General features: G+C 36.0%; 1 protein-coding gene across 1 annotated transcript; it reads left to right on the forward strand.

The window, feature by feature from the left end:
* Positions 1-1,518: 1,518 nt before the first annotated feature.
* Positions 1,519-15,869, forward strand: LOC127839275 (serine/arginine-rich splicing factor 1-like). The gene is made up of 4 exons (XM_052367557.1): positions 1,519-1,779; positions 11,054-11,313; positions 11,533-11,705; positions 14,508-15,869. Exons 1-4 carry the CDS (start codon positions 1,625-1,627, stop codon positions 14,694-14,696), a joined length of 777 nt encoding a protein of 258 aa, XP_052223517.1. The 5' UTR covers positions 1,519-1,624; the 3' UTR covers positions 14,697-15,869.
* Positions 15,870-21,754: the final 5,885 nt, after the last annotated feature.

A 21,754-nucleotide genomic window follows, 5' to 3' on the forward strand; every position in this document is an offset into this window, starting at 1 on the left:
CGCATTTTAAAATAGTTTCTTAACTGTTAACGATATAAAACTAGCTAAATTAAATTCGGAAGACTTCAATCAAAAGAAATGAAAAATGCTTTATTCTATGTGCTATTATTAAAAATTATAACATATTGTCTATATTATTACGCATTTCATTGGCATTAAACATATATTAAGCAAAATTTATAATGTCTTTTTTATTAGCCGTCTGCATTAGAATGTCAAATTTATTTAACGTTGGCCACCTATGAAAATATAGTTTTAAAGGGATCTTTTCACGCTTTGGTAAATTGACAAAATTGAAAAAAGTTGTTTCAGATTCGTAAGTTTTCGTTTTAGTTATGATATTTGTGAGGAAACAGTAATACTGAACATTAACCATGTTCTAATATAGCCATTATATGCATCTTTTGACGATTTTAAAACCTAAAAATTATCAAAGATCTATTAATATACCAAGATAAGTGTTATCGAGATATCCCGTTATTTCGCCCGGCCTCCGAGATTTCCCTGACGTAATCGGTCACGTGATATCGAGAATTTTATATCGATGTCGGCTGTCTAAGAATCAATCGGGTTATTAATTGATGTAATTAATTGTTTAGCAAACACATTGTTTGATTAATAAATGATTTATTTAAAATGATTAACTTAATTCAAAATTATGTTTGTTGTTTTCAAATTAATTGCTTTTAGAATATGAAAATTGTAGAATTATGTACCAATGGATCACAATATCTATTCGGACCAACAGAAAATATCGGGTATTAGCGCAACGAAAACGAGATCAATATTACCTAACATCAATCGAGCAGCCGCTAGTCTCACTCTGTTATCTCAAAGATCTATTAATATTTCTGCGCCACTGGAAATCACGTCGTCAAATCTCGGGCCTGGAGAACTAACGAGATTTCCTTCTTTATCGCATTGATGATTCTAATCTTGGTATATTAAAAGATCTTTGAAATTATAAAGCGTTGCAACGCGAAACGATTGAATAATTTGGAGAGTTCTTTTTTTGTCGTTAAATTTTGTGAAACTACGAAGATTGCATATATAAGCTATTAAATACGTAATGAATGTGGACTCGGCGGAATAGCTCAGTAGGCTAAAGCGTTTTTACTTCAGGACTCTGGCAGGACTCCAGGGGTCACTGGTTCGAAACCTGCTCCGGGCAATGTTCTCTCTTTTTATTTTTTTTCTTGATTTTTTACTGGAGCTTTTATGATCCAATGTTTACATTTATCAATATAAAGCATTTAATGAATAAGTTAAAAAAAATGCCAAAATCTGTGAAAAGGCCCCTTTAAATATTCATTTCTGAATACTGAATGCATTTTATAGGTCTTTGGTTTAATGCACGCGTAAAATTGGAGAACAATTCAATGAAAATAACTGTTTAACTTTCAAAGGTTGGTGAAAGACAGTGTGTCCAGATGACAACTGTTTTACATAGAATGTGGGGCGAAACAAAAAACGTACAGAAAATACAATGGGACGAACCAACATAAAATTCCGGAAATCCTTTTTGTGCGTGCGCATAAATTTCCTGCACAGAAGACGCCATTACAAACACGCGCATCAAAGGGTTTTTGAAAACTTTAAATATTTTCATTTTACCGAACCCATCATGCCCGATAACAGAATTTATGTTGGTAATTTGCCTCCAGACATTAGAGCTCGAGATATAGAAGATTTATTTTACAAGTTTGGAAAAATAACGTTTGTTGATTTGAAAACCAGACGAGGACCGCCATTTGCATTTGTGGAGTTCGAAGATCACAGGTGATTACAAATAAGTCAATCTTTCAAAAATGCATTTTGCCTATAAATCAATCTCATTTCACCTTTTATAAACAGTTTACTGTTCTGGTGTTTGTCGCAGGTAGCTGTCAGACATTCCCAAAAGTATTTTAACATTGCTGAACAATTTGTAAAAACGCTTATCTTTAAGTTAAGGTTCATGTAAAGTCCCAAAATGACCCCATATAGATGAAATTTTAAAATATAAAAATGATCAGTTATACCCAAAATAAGTTAATGAAATTTACATATGGTTGCAATAATCACATTTTTATTCCATATATGACTGTACACAATTAAAAAAAAACACTCACAAATGGTAGTAATAATGTAATTATTATCAAAAATATTGCAAGGTATGGCAAATTCTCAATTTCATTAAAAAAACACAAATGCACCAAATAAAGACACCAACAGTATATGCAAGTTATATGTAAGGTACTCCCAGCATTGAATTGCGTCAATACAGCCCCACAAAGACACTATGCGTATTTCAAAATGAACATGTCAATGCCATGAGTCGCTATTTATAGATTTTGGAAAAATACTAACTTTCTGCGCGCATAGCATGCGATCAATAAGAGTTATGATCTTATAAAATAAAATTAATGAAAATATATCATTTTCATAATATCTCCATAACAATGACACTTACTTGAAACGCACTATTTGAAAAGAATCTTGATATAATTGACTCTCCTCCCGATTTTATTTCATCGGTCGTCCATCTTGGTCAGAAATGTGTATTGATTCGTATTTGCAAATTTGTTAAATATTGCTTATATTAAATATTTACTTTATAACATAACTTGAAATTACCTCATAAACAAATTATACAAATTTTAGAACAAACGGATCGTGAGTAATTTATCAATGATCGATTTTGAAACGAAATATTTTTCGAATATACTTCCGGCAAATAATGGCTTCCTGAACAAGTAAACATGACAACACAATAACAAATGCACTTTTTCATCGATGACAAGGTTTTTATAGAAATGTAAGTGTTCAGTTGGTTTAATATGTGCGTGTGCCCAACATTTGTATAATTCATTTTTCCGATCCCACAAATATTATGCCTAGATCGTTAATTGAAATATTGTTATGTCGACTTCCTTGAAACCGGATGTTTTATGCCCCACATGTTTAACTAACGTGTATGGAGTTCGAGATGTGACATAAACATGTTATAATTTGTTTAAAGGTAGCCAATTAGTCGTCTTTCCGAGTCCTATATATTTCAAATGAACAATCAAAGTGTTTTCCCTTTTGGTAATATAATTTATTTTTTGTAATTGTGTCATTTTGTGACTATAATGAGTACTGTATTGCGAATAAATAAGTAATTTTGAAAATGAAGGTTCACTGGTAAGTCCACCATACTTAAAGTAGTTCCCAATTATTGTGTTAACTTTTGACATTTTTTTATGTTTTTATTTTCCTTATTTTAGGATTGTTGGTGTGTGTTGTGTGGACTTTTCATTTGTAGTACCTAACATTAAGTGTATACAATATTTTGACCAAAGGAATTTGTTCAATTTAACTCCGTTTGTTATTTTGATAATTTCATGCATGCGCTGTATATTTCTTCAAAAGCAACATTTTGCATCATATTTTTTTTTATTAGCATTTTCTTATATGTTCTACAAGTGTTTACGAGGCTATTGACTTATAAATTGAATTTATTGCCATAATATTTATTGAAGTATTTCTATGTGAAGAATACGCCTTTTTACACTTTACATGAACCTTAACAATGAAGGGCAAGATCCCAGTTTCAGTTCTTTTTATGCACACGGATCGAATGATCGGGGATATTGTTTTTGGTCTGTCTGTCTGTCATTGCATGTGTCACCAAACTTTAACCTTAGTCATAACTTTTGCAATATTGAAGAAAGCAACTTGATATTTGGCATGCATGTGCATCTCATGTAGTCCATATAAACGGACTCCCAGAGCCTTTGATAATTTTTGCTATGGCGGCTCTGGCAGTCCATATGCACCCCTTCATAAACATGGGTGCAGTTCAATCCGTGCGCTTCACTAAACAGATGTCGTTCGAGACAAATTGAGGAAAATAATGAATAAACTTAACTAGAAATGGCGCGGCAGAGGCCGACGCGTATCCCCACGCCGAATGTTTGACCTAGGTGTGCCCCAGGGTTGGTAATGGGGCCATTTATAGCCGAGATTGACCGTATTGTCATAAGAGAAGTTCATCATCAATTAGAAGTGAATTGGTGTAGAAATGAAGAAGTTATAGTAAAAGGCAATTTTGGGTGGGTGTGACATATGTGGGCAGGGCGCCCCAGGGTTGGTAATTGTGCCATGCATAGTTGAGATTGACCATTGTCATAAGAGAAGTTCAGTATCAATTTGAAGTGAATCGGTGTAGAAAAGAAGAAATTATAGTAAAAGGCAATTTTGGGTGGGTGTGGTCTATGTGGGCGGGGCCCCAGGGTTGGTAATGGGGCCATGCATAGTTGAGATTGACCGTATTGTCATAAGAGAGGTTCAGTATCAATTTGAAGTGAATCGGTGTAGAAATGAAGAAATTATAGTAAAAGGCAATTTTGGGTGGGTGTGGTCTATGTGGGCGGGGCGCCCCAGGGTTGGTAATGGGGCCATGCATAGTTGAGATTGACTGTATTGTCATAAGAGAAGTTCAATATCAATTTGAAGTGAATCGGTGTAGAAATGAAGAAATTATAGTAAAGGCAATTTTGGGTGGGTGTGGTCTATGTGGGCGGGGCCCCAGGGTTGGTTATGGGGCCATGCATAGTTGAGATTGACCCTAATGTCATAAGAGAAGTTCAGTATCAATTTGAAGTGAATCCGTGTAGAAATGAAAAAATTATAGTAAATGGAATTTTTTGGTGGGTGTGGCCTATGTGGGCGGGCGCCCCAGGGTTGGGATTGGGGCCATGCATAGTTGAGATTGACCCTAATGTCATAACAAAAGTTCAGTATCAATTTGAAGTGAATCCGTGTAGAAATGAAAAAATTATAGTAAATGGAAATTTTTGGTGGGTGTGGCCTATGTGGGCGGGGCGCCCCAGGGTTGGGAATGGGGCCATGCATGGTTGAGATTGACCGTATTGTCATAAGAGAGGTCCAGTATCAATTTGAAGTGAATCGGTGTAGAAATAAAGAAGTAAATGTAAAATAACCTAAAAAAATGAGTGATAATTTCTGACGCGGCCCCACCCCAACCGCTATAACTTTTGACCCAGGGGTCAGATCAAAATTCCAAATAGTGCAGGGTCGCACATATGCTCATAGCTACCATGTGTGTAAGTTTCAAGGTTCTAGTGCTTTTAGTGTAGGAGGAGATAGTGGCCAGGACGGACGGACAGACAGACGGACGGACGGCGGAGATAACCACAATATCCCCACCTTTTTTTCAAAAAGCGTGGGGATAATAAACATGTTAAATTTACCTGAATGGCAACCTACGGATGTCATCCTTTGCATGAACCCTTTAAAAACAAGACGATGTTTCAACACACTTTTCTCGCTGACATGTTTATGTTTAGATTTGGAACAGTGTATTCTGTAACGAATACCACATCGTTATCGACTTTATAGGCTGGAGCACATAACCCGACATGCAAAATATTGGTGTACTGTGACTTAACCAATTTTCGGTTAATTTTCCAATATGGCGGATACAGCGAACAAAACAAAACCTAAGTCAATAAAATCAATCAGGGCTCAGCCTAGGTTCAAACTTGAGGGAGAAGTGACTTCTCCCTGAGCTGAAATTAGGGAGAAGTGAGGCCACTAGAAGGAGAAGTGATTTCTGTTGGGCGTTTAATAAAATCTTCGCTTGCTTTATACCCCTCATTACACCAAGCCTTAGTATCATCATCAATGACAAACAAATACTATTTTCAAATTCAATATATCCTTACATATTAAGTCACATAAATCAATGAATACAAATAAAACTTGTGATTTCCATGTGTATCATAAAAATAAACAGTACTTAAATAATGCAATGACAATCCAAACCCTATTTACATCATAATGTATCAATAAATGATAATTAGTCAGTGATTTTTTTCACCCAATTGGGAACAGGTCCGGAACCAATGCCATTGGGAATTTTTCGCGTCATGAAATCACCAAATTGTGGTAAAAACGAGTCTTAACAAAACACAATCTTAATGCATGGGACCAAAGACCTGTAGATTACATATAGTATATCTATTACTGTTTATCCGAATTGTATTCATATCCGAAATATGTACACTTGAGAATGCCTAACCTGTTTCATTTAATAATCCAAATTTTCCTTGTTGTTATCTGGTTTAACAAACCTTATTACACGTACATGTTTGTTAAATCCAGTTAATGCTTTCTCCATTATTGAATCACCATTAGTCTACTTCACTTGTAATTTGAATCGCCAGCTTTGAATTGAACGCGGGTTTAATGTTACAATAAATCTGGCATGTGCAATGTCGAAGGTCATGAGTCATGACGTAGCAATTTTATTCTACTCGGATAATTTATATCTAATCGAGGAAATGTGTTTTCTCAATGTCTATTGTGTAGTATTAGGACTTGTTAGTATAAAAATGAACTGTGATTCCAGTTTATATAAGATGGGTGTTACTCGTAATTATCGGTGAATTAACAAACTGACAAAACTCGCTGGACTTTTACAGTAGTGGATCTACGTAATTAATAGACCTTTGATCATTTTTGTTTTTCTTTAATAATTTTTGCCGACTTCTTTAACCGTGCCGCCTGCCAAAAACATGTAATCATCGAATGGTCAATAAATTATCACGTAATCATTTGACAACCTTAAGCACGCGCAAAGAGGTTGCGGGATATAAAATAAAGTCGTTAACGTATGGATACGGTAGATAAAATTATGGAAATTAGCACTACAGTTTGCACGGGTGGGTTGTTAGTTTTCGTTTACATGTATATGGTTATGAATTAATGTCTGACAAAATAAATTGCACATCGACTGGATAATTAGTGTTTAAGAGTTTTGAAACACGAAACAAGTAAACAGTAGAACATTCTAGAATAAATTGTATTCATATTTACTGTTGGGAATGTGTTGCGCATGTAAACTTTTTTGAGCGTAAATACATGTCTATAACGACGTCATTTCATCGCTCAGGTAAACTATTGCATATGTATATACAATGCGCGCGTTCTCATTGGTAACTATCGTTGTTAATGTACCGCTTAACTCCGCCTGCAAGGCGTGTACTAATTTGGCTTGCAGAACAGAGAACTATCCAAACTGTCGGCGAAATGACACTCGCTATGATCTTTTGATCTAAACCGTTATTGTTTGAAGTGAATGCCCATGTATGCTAGTTGCCTGGATAAGCTTTCACAGCAGTCGATCTTTTGCTGTGATAATAAACTGATAACATAACAAGCGTCATCAGTGAATTTATGACATGTGTAATAGAGAATTTTTAGATGAAAAAGTTGAGAGAAAAAACTTCGATGTTGTAAAAAAAGAAGGCGAAGTCAACTTCTCCTTCATGTAATTTAAGGGCGACATTATTATGTCTCGGGCGAAGATGTCGCCCACGTCGCCCTCACGGCCGAGCCCTGTCAATTATTTCTTGCTTTAATGGTACCATTTGGATGAGTTTGTGGTTTAGATAGGTAAACTTGTATAAGTTCGTGCAGTTTCAGTGTTTCTTAACCCTTGCATTGTTGATAACATTTTGCACCCATGGCCAAGAGAGAGCGCATTGCAACTATCAGCAACTCATTTGGGTTATAAAGCTGATAGTTGAATTATTGCAACTAGCATCTCATGGAGCTGCACATTTTGAGTGGTGAAAGGTCAAGGTCATCCTCCAAGGTCAAAGGTCAAATATATGGCTTCAAAGCGGTGCCATAGGGGGCATAGTGTTTCTGGCAAACACATTTCCTGTTTTAAAAAGCCAGCCTATCACAAGTTATTATAGAAAACACAGCTGAAAAATGGCAAAACATTTTACCAAAAATATAACGCAGCTTATTTATAAAAATGATGTTGGAAAATTAGCTGAAATAATTCGCGTTCAGAATAAATCTGAATGCTGAAACTCCGGTCTGTTAAAACCATAACGAAAAATAAATACAATACTATTATGGGAATTACAGTATTGTCGCAGAATTAGAACTTCAATGGTAGTAACTCGAAGTCTAGTCTTGCACAAATATCCTGACTAGAATTTTATAAGTCAGTCAAGTTAATACGCTGCCACCAGTCCATAAAGTGGACGAACTCTCTTGTAACTCCTTTAACTAGCAGAGCTAGTAGAAATTAAGTAAAGTCATTCGTTTCTACTACTACATTTTATTTACATTATATACACAATTTATTTTCACATTTCCAACTTAAGTCAAGCATTTGATATTTATGATATATACATCTCTCCTAGCAATTAATTCCAAGCCCCCTTTGAATATAACATCAGGTTTATATAGTAAACCCCCTACCTGAAATCTTAGGTTAACCTAATAAACAGTTTAGGTCATGTACCTTAAATTTAAGGTGTACCTGAAATTCAGTTATGTAGGTCATGTACCTTAAATTTAAGGTGTACCTGAAATTCAGTTATGTCATAACTCTTAAACTTAAGGTTAACCTAAAAGTCCACTAAATCATGAACCTGACCATTCAATACACACTAGTGCCAGATTCCCATTGATAAGCAATTATCCCTTATTGATGAGCAATTATCCAGAACTGACCTGGTAATGAGTTGTAGGTGTACCTGAGTTTACATAATATATTGTAATCTACCTGAAGAACTATCACCTTAGATACATGCACATGTTTTATGTAGTAAATATTGATACCAGTATTAATGAATAATACCTCAAAAAGTGAAAATAATCATTATTGCTATAAAAACAATTTAGATGCAAAAAGTAAAAGAATCACTAATAAAGTAGCTAATGTATGATCTTTTAAAAACTGCAACAGTATTTACAAGTGTATATATCTAAAATCTACCCGGTGTGTAACAAATATAAACTAAGATCACAAAAATACCTGTATTTCATTCGAAATCATAGACATTGTACGATCATTTTTTTGAAGGCAAGTATTTTGGCATTGTTGTTGTTCTTTTTCGTACCATAGCTATTTCGTACCTGTAACCTATTACTTTTGGGGTATTTCGTTACTGTCGATTCTAATATTTTGAGTTATAATAGTTATCAGGGCTTTCCTTTGACCCGAGCTCCCGGGTTTTGACGCTTGAAAATTACAGAAGACCCCTTTTTGACTCTTGAGAAAATTACGTCATGCGTCGTATTTGACCCGGGGGAATATACCGACTTGCGTCAACGAGATCATAAGTTGTTAAGACTAAGCGATAATTGGCTCGGGGGGGAGTATCTCATTTAGTACACACTAATCGTTGACGCCCGTTTCCAATCATCGAAGCACAAGTCCACCCAGTAGGCGGAGTTTGGTTAATTAAGAAATCTAGTATTGACCAATTAAAACACTGCTGGTTCGATGACGCGTGTATTAACTTTCCATTATTTATCATAGCGTTTGTTATCAGCTGTTTGCGGAAAAGACGTGTATTAAACCCACCTAGTTGCAATAATCCAACTCCCAGCTATTGACCCTATGAGCTGTACGTATGTACTCATAAAAGCTCAGAGCATTTAAGAAGAACTATAAACCCACCAAAACAGAATGGACTCATCTGCTTCAGTTTTAATAATATTCAATATAAAATAATAACATCCATATCCACATAACACCGTAAAGCATATTTTGAGATATTTCCAGAGTATGGCAGAATGTATTTCCAAAGCTGAATGCACCCATCACTGTTTCACTTCATGATTGCTCAGTTCAAAGACGCGCGAAAGTTATGCTGGCATATGTACTGTCTACAACGTCAAATTACATTACACTAATTGATTACAAAATACATGTAGGCGTAATAATTGACCGTTTGAGAAGGCATAGAAAACGGCGTGTTGGTCGCACGTCTTCCGTGAAGATGGCACATGAAATAATTAAAGGGCGTCGGAATTTTTGATGGGATTAAATACGGAGGCACCTTTATCGGCGAGTATAAATAATTTCCTTTTATAGTTTACCGATTTATATTGTGTTTAGGTACCACCCGTATGTTGTTGTTTTTTTTGGTGATAGCCAGCGGAAATGGGTTTTTTTTCACATTTTGTATTTCATTCTTAATTTAATAGCCACGCGAAACGGTCAAACAAAGTTATTGGATAAAGTGTAATTGTGCAAAGTGTAATTGTGCTAGTGCAATCGGAAAATGTCGCAGAGAAACCTATTCGGATTCGGTAGTAACTCTGAAAGTGTGTGTAAGACGCCAACGACAAAGCGTACTTTAGATCTAAATGACAGTGCTCCTAACACCCCCAAACGTGCGAAAGAAGAACTTATGACATATAACTCTGCTGTATACATGAAGTTAATGTTGTATTAGAATACATGTTTTGTATTTATTAATCATTGAAATATTGTGTTTAAATGCATAGTGTTGTAGTGACAGTAAAATGTAAGAAATAAATGTTAACATACATGTATCTTTTTATTTGTTGCTTTTTATATATTATATCTCAGTAATTTGCTTAAATTGCAAAAAATCATTGACTCTCCTGCGTTATTATTAGGACTCTCAGAAGTTTGATTTTGACTCTTGAAAATATGGTCCCAAGAGTCCTTGACTCTTGAGATTTGAGGTATAAGGAAAGCCCTGGTTATATTTATTCTTTTGCTTCTTCTTATGATTATTATTTCCAATTTCATTTTTACTGTTTTGTGCATAGTGCACACTTTTTGTTCGAACTCAGCTACAAACATAGTTGAATTTAACCTCCACCAAGGGAGATAACATGAACCTTTACTATACAAGGATTTATATTAGATGAAACAAACTCGAAATATAGTTTATTAACAGGTAAATTTCAATATATTTTGCTCAATATATACTATTTAGGCAACGTTCTTTCATAATAGTCACACATATGTGTGTATTTAAATTCAGGAGTGATGCGACCGAAATTCGTGTCGGAACTCTTGCTATTAAAAAGATTGAGTGGACTATTGACGCCAAGAGTCTGCCAATTCAAAATTCATCAAAAGACTCTTTGGCGGAAATTTATATTGACTAGTGTGAAAATATGAACATCACAATTCATATTTAGAATCTATCTGTAATTATTATTTCATCGTGTTCACCTTTGTGAAGGTGATGTATTCTCAATACCATCATTGTTTCAGAGATGCTGTAGATGCAGTTAGAGACCGTGATGGATACAACTACGATGGTTATACTCTGCGTGTAGAATTTCCTCGTGGTAGTGGGCCAGGTGGCCCCAGTGAATTTGGAGGCGGATTCCGTGGTGGTTCTCGAGGCGGCTTTGGTGGTGGTGGCGGTGGTGGTGGAGGAGGATTTAGAGGTGGAGGAGGAGGTGGTGGTGGTGGTGGTGGGCGGGGTGGACCACCTTCACGTAGATCAGAATACAGGGTGCTTGTTTCAGGTTTGAACTTTTGATGTTAACCTTTGTTTAAAAGTGAATGTAAAGCAAATAAATTGTGGCATGGATATATATAAGCTCTTTCGAATGTTTTGATAAAAAATAAAATGTACCTATTAAAGTATTCCACTCATTTAATATATTATAAACATGCTGCTGGATGTCCATTAATTAAATCCATCTGCGACAGGTGTTTATTAAAGTGGCTGATACCAATTGCAGGTTTGCCACCCACTGGTAGCTGGCAGGATTTGAAGGATCACATGAGAGAGGCTGGTGATGTGTGCTATGCTGATGTCTACAAAGATGGAACTGGAGTCTGTGAATTCCTTAGGAAAGAAGATATGAAATATGCCTGCAGGAAGCTTGATGATTCCAAGTTCAAATCACATGAGGTAAGTTTAAAGTAAGGAAGATAATCAAGCTCACTTTCTATTTTTTCATCTCAGAAAATGTCGAGCTAAAAAATAACCTTCAATTGGGATTTTTTTTTAGCAATTGAGAAATTGGGATTTTTTATGCCCCCGGATCGATAGATCGGGGGTATATTGTTTTTGTCCTGCATGTCTGTCATTCTGTCCCAAAACATTAACCTTGGTTAAAGTTTGATAACTTTTGCAATATTGAACATAGCAACTTGATATTTACCATGCATGTGTATCTCATGGAGCTGCTCATTTTGAGTGGTGAAAAGTCAAGGTCATCCTTCAAGGTCAAAGGTCAAATATCATTGTATTTTTCTTTCCTAAAACTTTAAAATTCGTTAAAGTTTGATCATAACTTTTTTAATATTGAACACATCAACTTCATATTTGGCATGCATGTGTATCTCGTGGCGCTGCTAATTTTGAGTGGTGAAAGGTCAAGTTCATCCTTAAAGGTCAAATGTCAAAATTAAAAAAAATCATTTATCCATTCATTCTCTTACTTCTCGTGGAGCTGCACATTTTGAGTGGTTAAAGGCCAAGGTCATCCTCCAAGGTCAAATATATGGCTTCAAAGCGACAAACACATCTGTTGTTTAACTATTATATTGGGAAAGTGCCTTTCTCTGGTACTTTATAAAGAAAGAAAAAAATCACTGTCCTCGTAGGCCAGTCTGGCCTGTAAATTGTGATGGTCTTTCACCATGTTTGCCTTATGGATAGCTCTGTATAACTAGGAGTTATACCCATCTTTTTGAAGTGGCCTTGATCCCTTTATTTTGTGAGAAAAAGTCTCAACAAGTTCAAATTTGTGAGCACATAAGTCGCAAACTTAAAAATTTGAATATTTGAGTTGCAGGGTCTTCCCCAGGCCATTTTAGCGCCCCTTGCCGCTTGAATTTCGAAATCAGAGTCCCCGGGGCGCTTGAAATTTTCCGATCAGTGTATTCTTCAGTAAAAGAAAGTGGAGATTGTCCAAAAAAATCAAGGTTTCCCTATCAGTGTATCAATATTCCCTGTTTTAAAAGAGCACTCGGTATCTACTTTCACAAGTTATCGCCATAAACACCACATGGGGTAATGGATAATCCACTGATAAGAGAATAGCATGACGCGCATATCGATTATTCTAGCCACATTACACGGTCATTTAAATGCTGACAATGATGTATCTGGTAACTTTCCAGTCGTCAAACTGTGAAGTTCATCGTCCAATCGGTTACGCGAATGCTTATGAGGGCGGGGTTAACTATCGACCATTATTTTTGATTGACGTCGGGCATGAAGTAAGAGTTTATCGCAGCTTGATTAGCAAGAAGTTGTACCATTTGAGTAATATAAAACCGGTAATTAGTACAGTACAGAACATTAAAGACGGTTTCGGGCATCATCATCACACCTTTTTACTGTAAACAAGTGTTACCTATGACTCATAATTAATACGAGAAATTTATTGCAAGTGGTAAACAATTAATTATTATAGCGAGTAAGTTGTGCAAATGACTCCCGGTTACAATTATGTGATAACAATTTATTTAATTCCAGTACATGTATATTTCAACATGTCCATTTATAGAACTGATTCACCTCTTTTTTCTGACATTTATTCGACACGTTATGCGCTTTAACAAATTTTCCTTGAATTAATTACGCACACTTGTAAATGTTTCGTCTGATAATCGATAGTTAGAAGACTGATGATGGCAACCGGCCGTGATCCTCGTGGACAACGTGAATTTCATGCATAGTTCCGTCAAAACATTTATTCGACTTGTAAAGTGTTTAAACAAATTATCGTTGAATTTATAACGCAACGGTTAATATTTGTTGAAATCTCAAATGGGAATAATAAAATGTGTAATCCGAAACCCATTCCCGTAAGTCGATGTTAACGCGTTTTTAATCCGAAACACACTTCCGAATGTAAATGTTACCGCAACGTTAAATATTTTTGCTTCAAATTAGCAGTGCAAATTTATTTTGTGTCGAATCTTTTTCTCAATTAAAAAGAGCGCGAACATTATGCAGCATGTACAACGTCGCGTCTATTGCATACAAATGGCGTGTATTGAGCGTTTTAACAAGCACACAACAGGTCAGGGGATTGACGCATATTCAGAGGCAATATTTCATCAAATCTATAAATAGTCACTTAACAAATGGCAAGGTTTGTGTTAAAGAAATAACTGAAAGCTTTTATCGTTAATATTTACCAGAAAGAGATTGATAAAAACGGAATAAACAGGATTATCGGGTAATAAATAGAAACTTGAAAAATAGTAAGTATACAGTAATAGAGTCAGGTTGAAACGGATGTATTGGGGAATCGTTCGAGTCGGGATTTTACTATCTGTGCGGAAAAGTTTTAAAACAATTAAACAATATAAAAAAAATATTTTTTTAAATGACTGGGGGATTTTTTTGAAGAGTCATAGCGCACCAAATGACGTCTTTTGACACTGTTTTTCTTTGAGTTATAACGCACCACAGAACGTGAATTGACACGTTAAATTAAAAAAAATCAACGTAGGGAGGGGACACCTCTCCCGAACCCACCCCCGATCGGCCCCGGGGCGCCTGAAAAAATTCCTGGGGAAGGCACTGGATTTGAGACTTTGTTTATTTTGTAATTAAGTTGGGCACTAATCAAAATTGTGGAAAAGAAACGCAACTAAAAAGCCCTTTAACTTTAATAAAATAATATATATATTGATCATTATGATGGTAAAGAGGAGCATTTACTGTACGCATTTTTGTTGGCTGTGTTTTCAGGGTGAGACATCATACGTGCGTGTTAAGGAGGACACAGGCAGTGGTGGTGGAGGTGGTGGTTCTGGTGGTGGTGGGTACAGAGGTGGTTCATACGGGCGCTCCCGGAGCAGGTCCATGTCTGCACCCCGCAGATCCAGGGGGTCACCAAGATACTCGCCCATGAGATCTAGATCACGATCACCATACTAGAGCGCTCACAAGTTATGGGTCATGTTGCATAGACATTCACACATTTATGGGGACATTTTCAGGATCGCTTAGATTTGCAATATACAAGAAACACTTTCATGTTACAATTAGAAGTGTCAGTGTAATAGTGGTATTGAAAAACATCTCGTTATATTTAAATTGGTAAATGTTTTTAGCAAAGAAAAAGGTTTAAATAGTTTATTGGCTTAGAAAATTTACAAAGAACATAGAATGAATTGTTGTACTTGGGATTTTATGTGTTGTAAATGTAATCGCGGTTTGCATAATTTCACTTCAATCACAAATTGTAATTGCTTTTGTATGTAGAGTATAGAATTTATTGTAAAATGTACTTATATGTAATTTTTATCTGTTTATATTCTAAAGGGCTCATGGATCAGGATAATGGATCCAAGTAGGAGCCGGATATTTGGAGGATACAGGAATCCATGGATTAGGATATTTTGGATTGCTCATATTTATTCATTCATTACTTGGAATTCAATGGATTTGGAGCAAACTTGTAAATTCTAGGATCAGGTGATTGAAAACACTGCATTTTTTGGAGGGAATAAAAACAGATGGATCGGAAAACACAATCTGGATTGTTTGAGCAATTTTGGGGATTAAGTCTTAGGAGTTGGTAAGTATGGGGATATTTTACTCCAAGGAGCCCTCAATCTTTTGGTCTGCAGGCTGGATTCTATTCAATCCTCTTATTTGAATCATGCAGGATAAGGAAACTTAACTTGGATGTAAGATTGTACAGTAATATTTGTGGTAGCAACACCCGGATACAACTGAAGAACAGAGGAGGTGATAAGAGGGTGTTGACCACTGCATGTATTACTGTGCTTGAAATGTCTCTATAGGTCACATGCATCAGGGAGGCTTTGGATATGCAAAATGGATTGGAAATGGCTTGTTTTTGTGAGAATATTTTATTGGAATCCTCTAATATCTGGAATAATTATTTCTATGGAGCAAGGAACAAGGAAATGTGTGAGGGATTCGCATAGTTGGTTTCATTTTAACAAGGAACAAAATCCATTGATGTCTTTGCTTATGTAAGTATCTGACCATGTGTATATCTTGTTAGTTGGAAATACTATGGATGAGATACATTTTAAAACGTTTTTATACAAATAATGAAAATAAAATGCTTGAAACAAGTATTGATTTGTTAAATCTATGTTAATCACTTTACATCAAGGTATGTACATAAGTAGCTTTATTCACCCTTTTTTTGTTTTTAAGTGCTGGAATGTGATAACTGCTTATAATAATGTACACAATTTGATAAACAGCATACACTTACTTTGGCTCGATTGAACATTGTAAGCAAAGGTACTACTTTAATTTACCCTTGGTACTCTCAAGTTTACATAAATCAAATGTACCCCAGGTACAAAAAATATACTCATACCAGGCCAATTTAGACTACCCGAGTAGTCCTGCCCAGACTCTGATGTCAACGCGCTTCGCAATACAAAATAATTTCTTTTTTTTAACAAAACCTGCCGCAACATTCTTTTTTGAGTACGAGTTTAAATAATGTGGAGGCCATTTTACAAATTATTGACAAATATGAACATAATTTATTTTTAACAAAGTTTCCTCTCGGAAGCAAAGTGAAAATGGCTGTCACTGTTTGCAAATTACAAAACAGCCTGCGCGTAACTCGCAGTCTGTTCAGGTTTTATACTGTTTGCTGCTCATAAATATCTTATGTTTGGAAATGAAGCCTTTAAAACTTCAATGTAGTAAGGTCTTGAATTAAATGACATTTCTAAGGGACTACAAATGCGTAAAAATATGTATCTAAGTGGTAAAGGGATTAGCGTTAGAATTCCCGGCAACGTTTTAGTGTAATTTTTGTTCCCTGGGACATTTTAGTATACTTGAGTGTACCCGGGGTACACTTAGGCTGTTCCCAATCAGTCAATGACCAATCGAATCTTTCTTTGTCGTTGCTAATGGCTGATACGACGGAAATATAAACTGTTTACCTGAGTGATGATGTCAAGATTTCTTTTTTGTTGGCTATTATTGTGGAAAAGCTCAACTAAGCAGTCGATATGATCAAGTGTGGGTGCGCTCAAGCTTGTCTTTACTGTTACTGTCATTAAGCCAGCAGTTTTTGCACAACTTTCAAAAATGCAGCTATTTTACTTCCCAGCGCAAGTTTCAGCATTCTAGGTTCTCAGGAACTGCTTCAAGGATTACATTTAAATACAATATGTATTCCCCATATTTTAATTGTGTCATAGGCTAAGTTTAGTCATCTGCATTTGTCTAAAGTTAGATGACATTTTACACCTAATTGTTAAGCAATTTGCGTCACTTTATATGCAGTTTAAAGTTTTTGGTTAGCTAGTTTCTCAGGATTGGCTTGAGGTATTTTATCCAATTTTGAAATATTTATTCTCAATAAAATGACCTTTTTGTCTAAGTAACTACTTGAAATCTGTCTATATTAAGTGCCTTTTTATACTAGGAAATATGGATTCATAAAAAAGACTGTTTAACAGTATTTCAGTAAGCAGGTTTCTCAGGAATGGCATGATGTATATCAATCAAACTAGTAAAATGTATTGTCCATATTGAAATCACCATAAAGGCAAGGTTTGGTTACTCCAGCTTATAATGTGTTTTAATTAAGGGCTTTTAATGGTGTGTTAATAATTATCCCCCGCCATAGGTGGAGGGATATTGTTTTGGCGTTGTTCGTCGGGAGTCTTATCTTGGAAGTGCTTTGGCGGATTTAATTGAAACTTTGTATGAGTATATATATGGATAATAGGATGATGCACGCCAAATGGCATTGTACACCATTTGATAATAACACAGTTATGGCCCTTTGCATCTTGAAAAAATGCTTTTTTTTTAGTGTCAAATAAAACACTTTTGTGTCCAGAAGCATTTAAGCGGGGGATATCAACTCAACGAATTTGCTTGTTTAAACTGAATTTCTCGATAACACATTGAGTTATTGTAATAAAACATAATAACTGAAGTCCTGACCCAGATTTGGATTGCTTGGGTCAAGTTCATGTAAATTTAACAAAGAAAAGCCTTGTTTATACCCCCATTACCATTGGTAATGGGAGCTATATAGGAGTCACTTTGTCCGTCTGTCCCAAAAATTTCATCTGATCTTCACTGAACTTGGTCAGAAGTTGTATCTAGATGATGTCTAGAACAAGTTTGAATGTCATGCCGGGTTGAAAACTAGGTCATGGGGTCACTTAGTGCGTTTTAAACAAAATGTATGTCCTTACCATAACTAGTCATTTATTTTTAGATTTTTAGCTCGACTATTGTATATGAAATATATATAGTGGAGCTATCTTACTCACCCCGGCGTTGGCGTTAGCGTGCAAATGTTAAAGTTTGCGTACCACCCCAAATATTTCCTATGTTTCTTGACAAATTGCTTTCATATTTGGCATACTTCTTAACCAACATGAACCCAACCTATAAACAAGAGCAGACAACTATATCAAGCATTTTGTAATAATTATGGCCCTTTTTAGCTCTACTATTATATATAAAATGTATATAGTGGAGCTATCCTACTCACCCCGGCATCTGCGTTAGCGTGCAAATGTTAAAGTTTTCGTACTACCCCAATTATTTTCATTGTCCCTTGACATATTGCTTTCATATTTTGCATACTTGTTTACCAACATGACCCCAACCTATAAACAAGAGCAGACAACTCTATCAAGCATTTTGTCATAATTATGGCCCCTTTTCCACTTACAATATGCAGCAAATGTTAAAGGTTTCGTACTACCCCATTTATTTTCATTGTCCCTTGACATATTGCTTTCATATTTTGCATACTTGTTTACCAACATCACCCCAACCTATAAACAAAAGCAGACAACTCTATCAAGCATTTTGTCATAATTATTGCCCCTTTTATACTTAGAATATGCATAATATTGATAAATATATGTTAAAGTTTGCGTACTACCCCAAATATTTCCTATATCCTTTGACATATTGCTTTTATATGTTGCATACTTGTTAACCAACATTTCCCAACCTTTAAACAAGAGCAGACCACTGTATCAAGCATTTTTACATAATTATGGCCCCTTTAACACATAGAGAATTGAACATTTTGCTTAAATTGCCATAACTTCTTTATTTATGATCACATTTTATTATTACTTTGACAAAACAACACTTACCTGAATACCACAATGGATTTCACCCAAACAATACCCCACGCCCCTACCCAGAATCCCTCCCCCCCCCAACCTCCCCCCCCCTAATTTTTTTTTTAACATCATCTCATAAATTACCCCGCCCCACATTATACCCCACTCTCACCCCCCTACCCCCCCCCCCAAATTTTTTTTAACATCTAATAAATAACCCCACCCCACATTATACCCCCCTCTCATCCCCACCCCCCCTACCCTACCCCCCCAAAAAAAAATAAATAATAATTTTTTTAAACATCTACTAAATTACCCCACCCCACATTATACCCCCCCTCTCACCCCCCCTCCCCCTCCAAATTTTTTTTCCTTTTTTTTATTTTTTAAAGATCGTCTAATAAATGACCACACCCACATTATACCCCCTCTCAACCCCCCCCCCCCCCAAAGAAAAAAAAATAATTTTTTGTTTCCTTTTTTTATTTTTGAAAGATCGTCTAATTAAGATATAATCGACGGGTAACCGTTGGTTATTGCGGTAATAACCAACGGTATGGAGTTCCGATGCGTAGGAATTGAACCACGAGGGCGTAGCCCGAGTGGTTTGATAACAAGCATCGGAACGACATTGGTTATTACCGCAATAACAAACGCTTACACGTCGATTATTTCGATTTTAACACGATTTAATTTATAAGTTATCCGCGATTTAAAGGTTATAAATGAGAATTATATTAACCGAACGTCCTTCACTTTTCCGCGAAAACGTGACGTCACCACAACAATGAACATCAAATGACGTCGTCTTCATTCATAAACAATGCGCGGAAAATCAAAGTGACGTCATACTTATCACCGTTGGTATATCGGGTTTATAACCCACGGTAGTTTTCCTTCTTTGTATATAGAAAACAAGTCGCGTGCCGTGGTAGAATTAAGAAATAATCGAAGGTTAACCGTTGGTTATTGCGGTAATAACCAACGGTATGGAGTTCCGATGCGTAGGAGTTAAACCACGAGGGCGTAGCCCGAGTGGTTTGATAACAAGCATCGGAACGACAAACCGTTGGTTATTACCGCAATAACCATGGGATACCCGTCGATTATTTCGATTCTAACACGATTTCATTAATAAGTTATCCGCGATTTAAAGGTAATACATGAGAATTATATTAACCGAACGTCCTCCACTTTTCCTCAAAAACGTGACGTCATCACAACAATTAAAATCAAATGACGTCTTCTTCATTCATAAACAGTGCGCGGACAATCAAAGTGACGTCACTTTAAACAACCGTTGGTATATAGGGGTAATAACCAACAGTAGTTTTCCTTCTTTGTATATAGAAAACAAGTCACGTGCCGTGGTAGAATTTAGAAATAATCCACGGGTAACCGTTGGTTATTGCGGTAATAACCAACGGTATGGAGTTCCGATGCGTAGGAATTAAGGGTTTGATAACAAGCATCGGAACGACATACCGTTGGTTATTACCGCAATAATCAACGGTTACCCGTGGATTATTTCGATTCTAACACGATTTCATAAGTTATCCGCGATTTAAAGGTTATAAATGAGAATTATATTAACCGAACTTCCTCCACTTTTCCGCGAAAACGTGACGTCACCACAACAATTACAATCAAATGACGTCGTCTTCATTCATAAAATGTGCGCGGACAATCAAAGTGACGTCACTTTAAACAACCGTTGGTATATCGGGGTAATAACCCACGGTAGTTTTCCTTCTTTGTATAAAGAACAAAAGTTACGTGCCGTGGTAGAATAAATTATTGAATATGAACAATTTCCCCGTGATGGCTTAAGTTATAATGTCAAGCACTCGAATAGTCGAGCGCGCTGTCCTCTTACAGCTCTTGTTCCACTTAGAGTTACTATGTTAAAGATTGCGTACCACCCCAAATATTTCCTATGTCGCTTGTCCCTTGGCATATTGCTTTAATATTTTGCATACTTCTTTACCAACATGACCCCAACATATAAACAAGAGCAGACAACTGTATCAAGCATTTTGTAAGAATTATGGCCCTTTTTCCACTTAGAATATGCATATTATTGATAACTCTATGTTAAAGTTTGCGTACCACCCCAAATATTTCCTATGTCCCTTGACATATTGCTTTCATATCTTGCAAACTTCTTTACCAGCATGGCCCCAATCTATAAACAAGAGCAGACAACTGTATCAAGCATTTTATAAGAATTATGTCCCTTTTTGTCTTTGTAACTTTGATTATTTTGTTAAATTATGTGTTTAGATCCCCTTTACTTCTGAAGTATCATAGCTATTGCTTTCAAACTTCAAATACTTTCTTACTATCATGATGTTACTGTACCTGGCAAGTTAAATTTGACCTTGACCTTTGAATGACATTGACTCTCAAGGTCAAATTAATAAATTTTGATTAAATTGCCATAACTTCTTTATTTAAGATCAGATTTGATTCATACTTTGACAAAACAACACTTGCCTGACATACCACAATGGACTCCACCCATACCATCCCCCACGCCCCCCCCCCCCCCAGAATCCCCCCTCCCCCCCCCCCCAAAAAAAAAAAAATAATAAAAAATTCTTTTTTTTCTTTTTTTTTAAGATCATCTATTAAATTAACACCCACCCACATTATACCCCCTCTCCATGATGGCTTACGTTATACTGTCAAGCACTCGATAGTCGAGCGCGCTGTCCTCTGACAGCTCTTGTTAAATGACTTTTGTTCACCATCATGGGACAGTGTGTCATGCGAAAGAAGTACGTCGATATCTCCAAGATCAAGGTCACACTTGGACTTCAAAGGTCATGAGCTTGTCCGGGCCATAACTTTGTCATTTAATGTGGGACTTTAAAATCATTTGGC

This window comes from Dreissena polymorpha, chromosome 1, assembly GCF_020536995.1.
Source record: "Dreissena polymorpha isolate Duluth1 chromosome 1, UMN_Dpol_1.0, whole genome shotgun sequence".
Taxonomy (NCBI): Eukaryota; Metazoa; Mollusca; class Bivalvia; order Myida; family Dreissenidae; genus Dreissena; species Dreissena polymorpha.

Excerpts from the sequence above, each read along its gene's own strand:
- LOC127839275 (XM_052367557.1), top strand. The coding sequence starts at position 1,625 with ATGCCCGATAACAGAATTTATGTTGGTAATTTGCCTCCAGACATTAGA. Across the intron at positions 1,780-11,053 it reads GTGGAGTTCGAAGATCACAG|AGATGCTGTAGATGCAGTTA; the intron begins GTGATTACAAAT and ends TCATTGTTTCAG. Across the intron at positions 11,706-14,507 it reads CCAAGTTCAAATCACATGAG|GGTGAGACATCATACGTGCG; the intron begins GTAAGTTTAAAG and ends CTGTGTTTTCAG.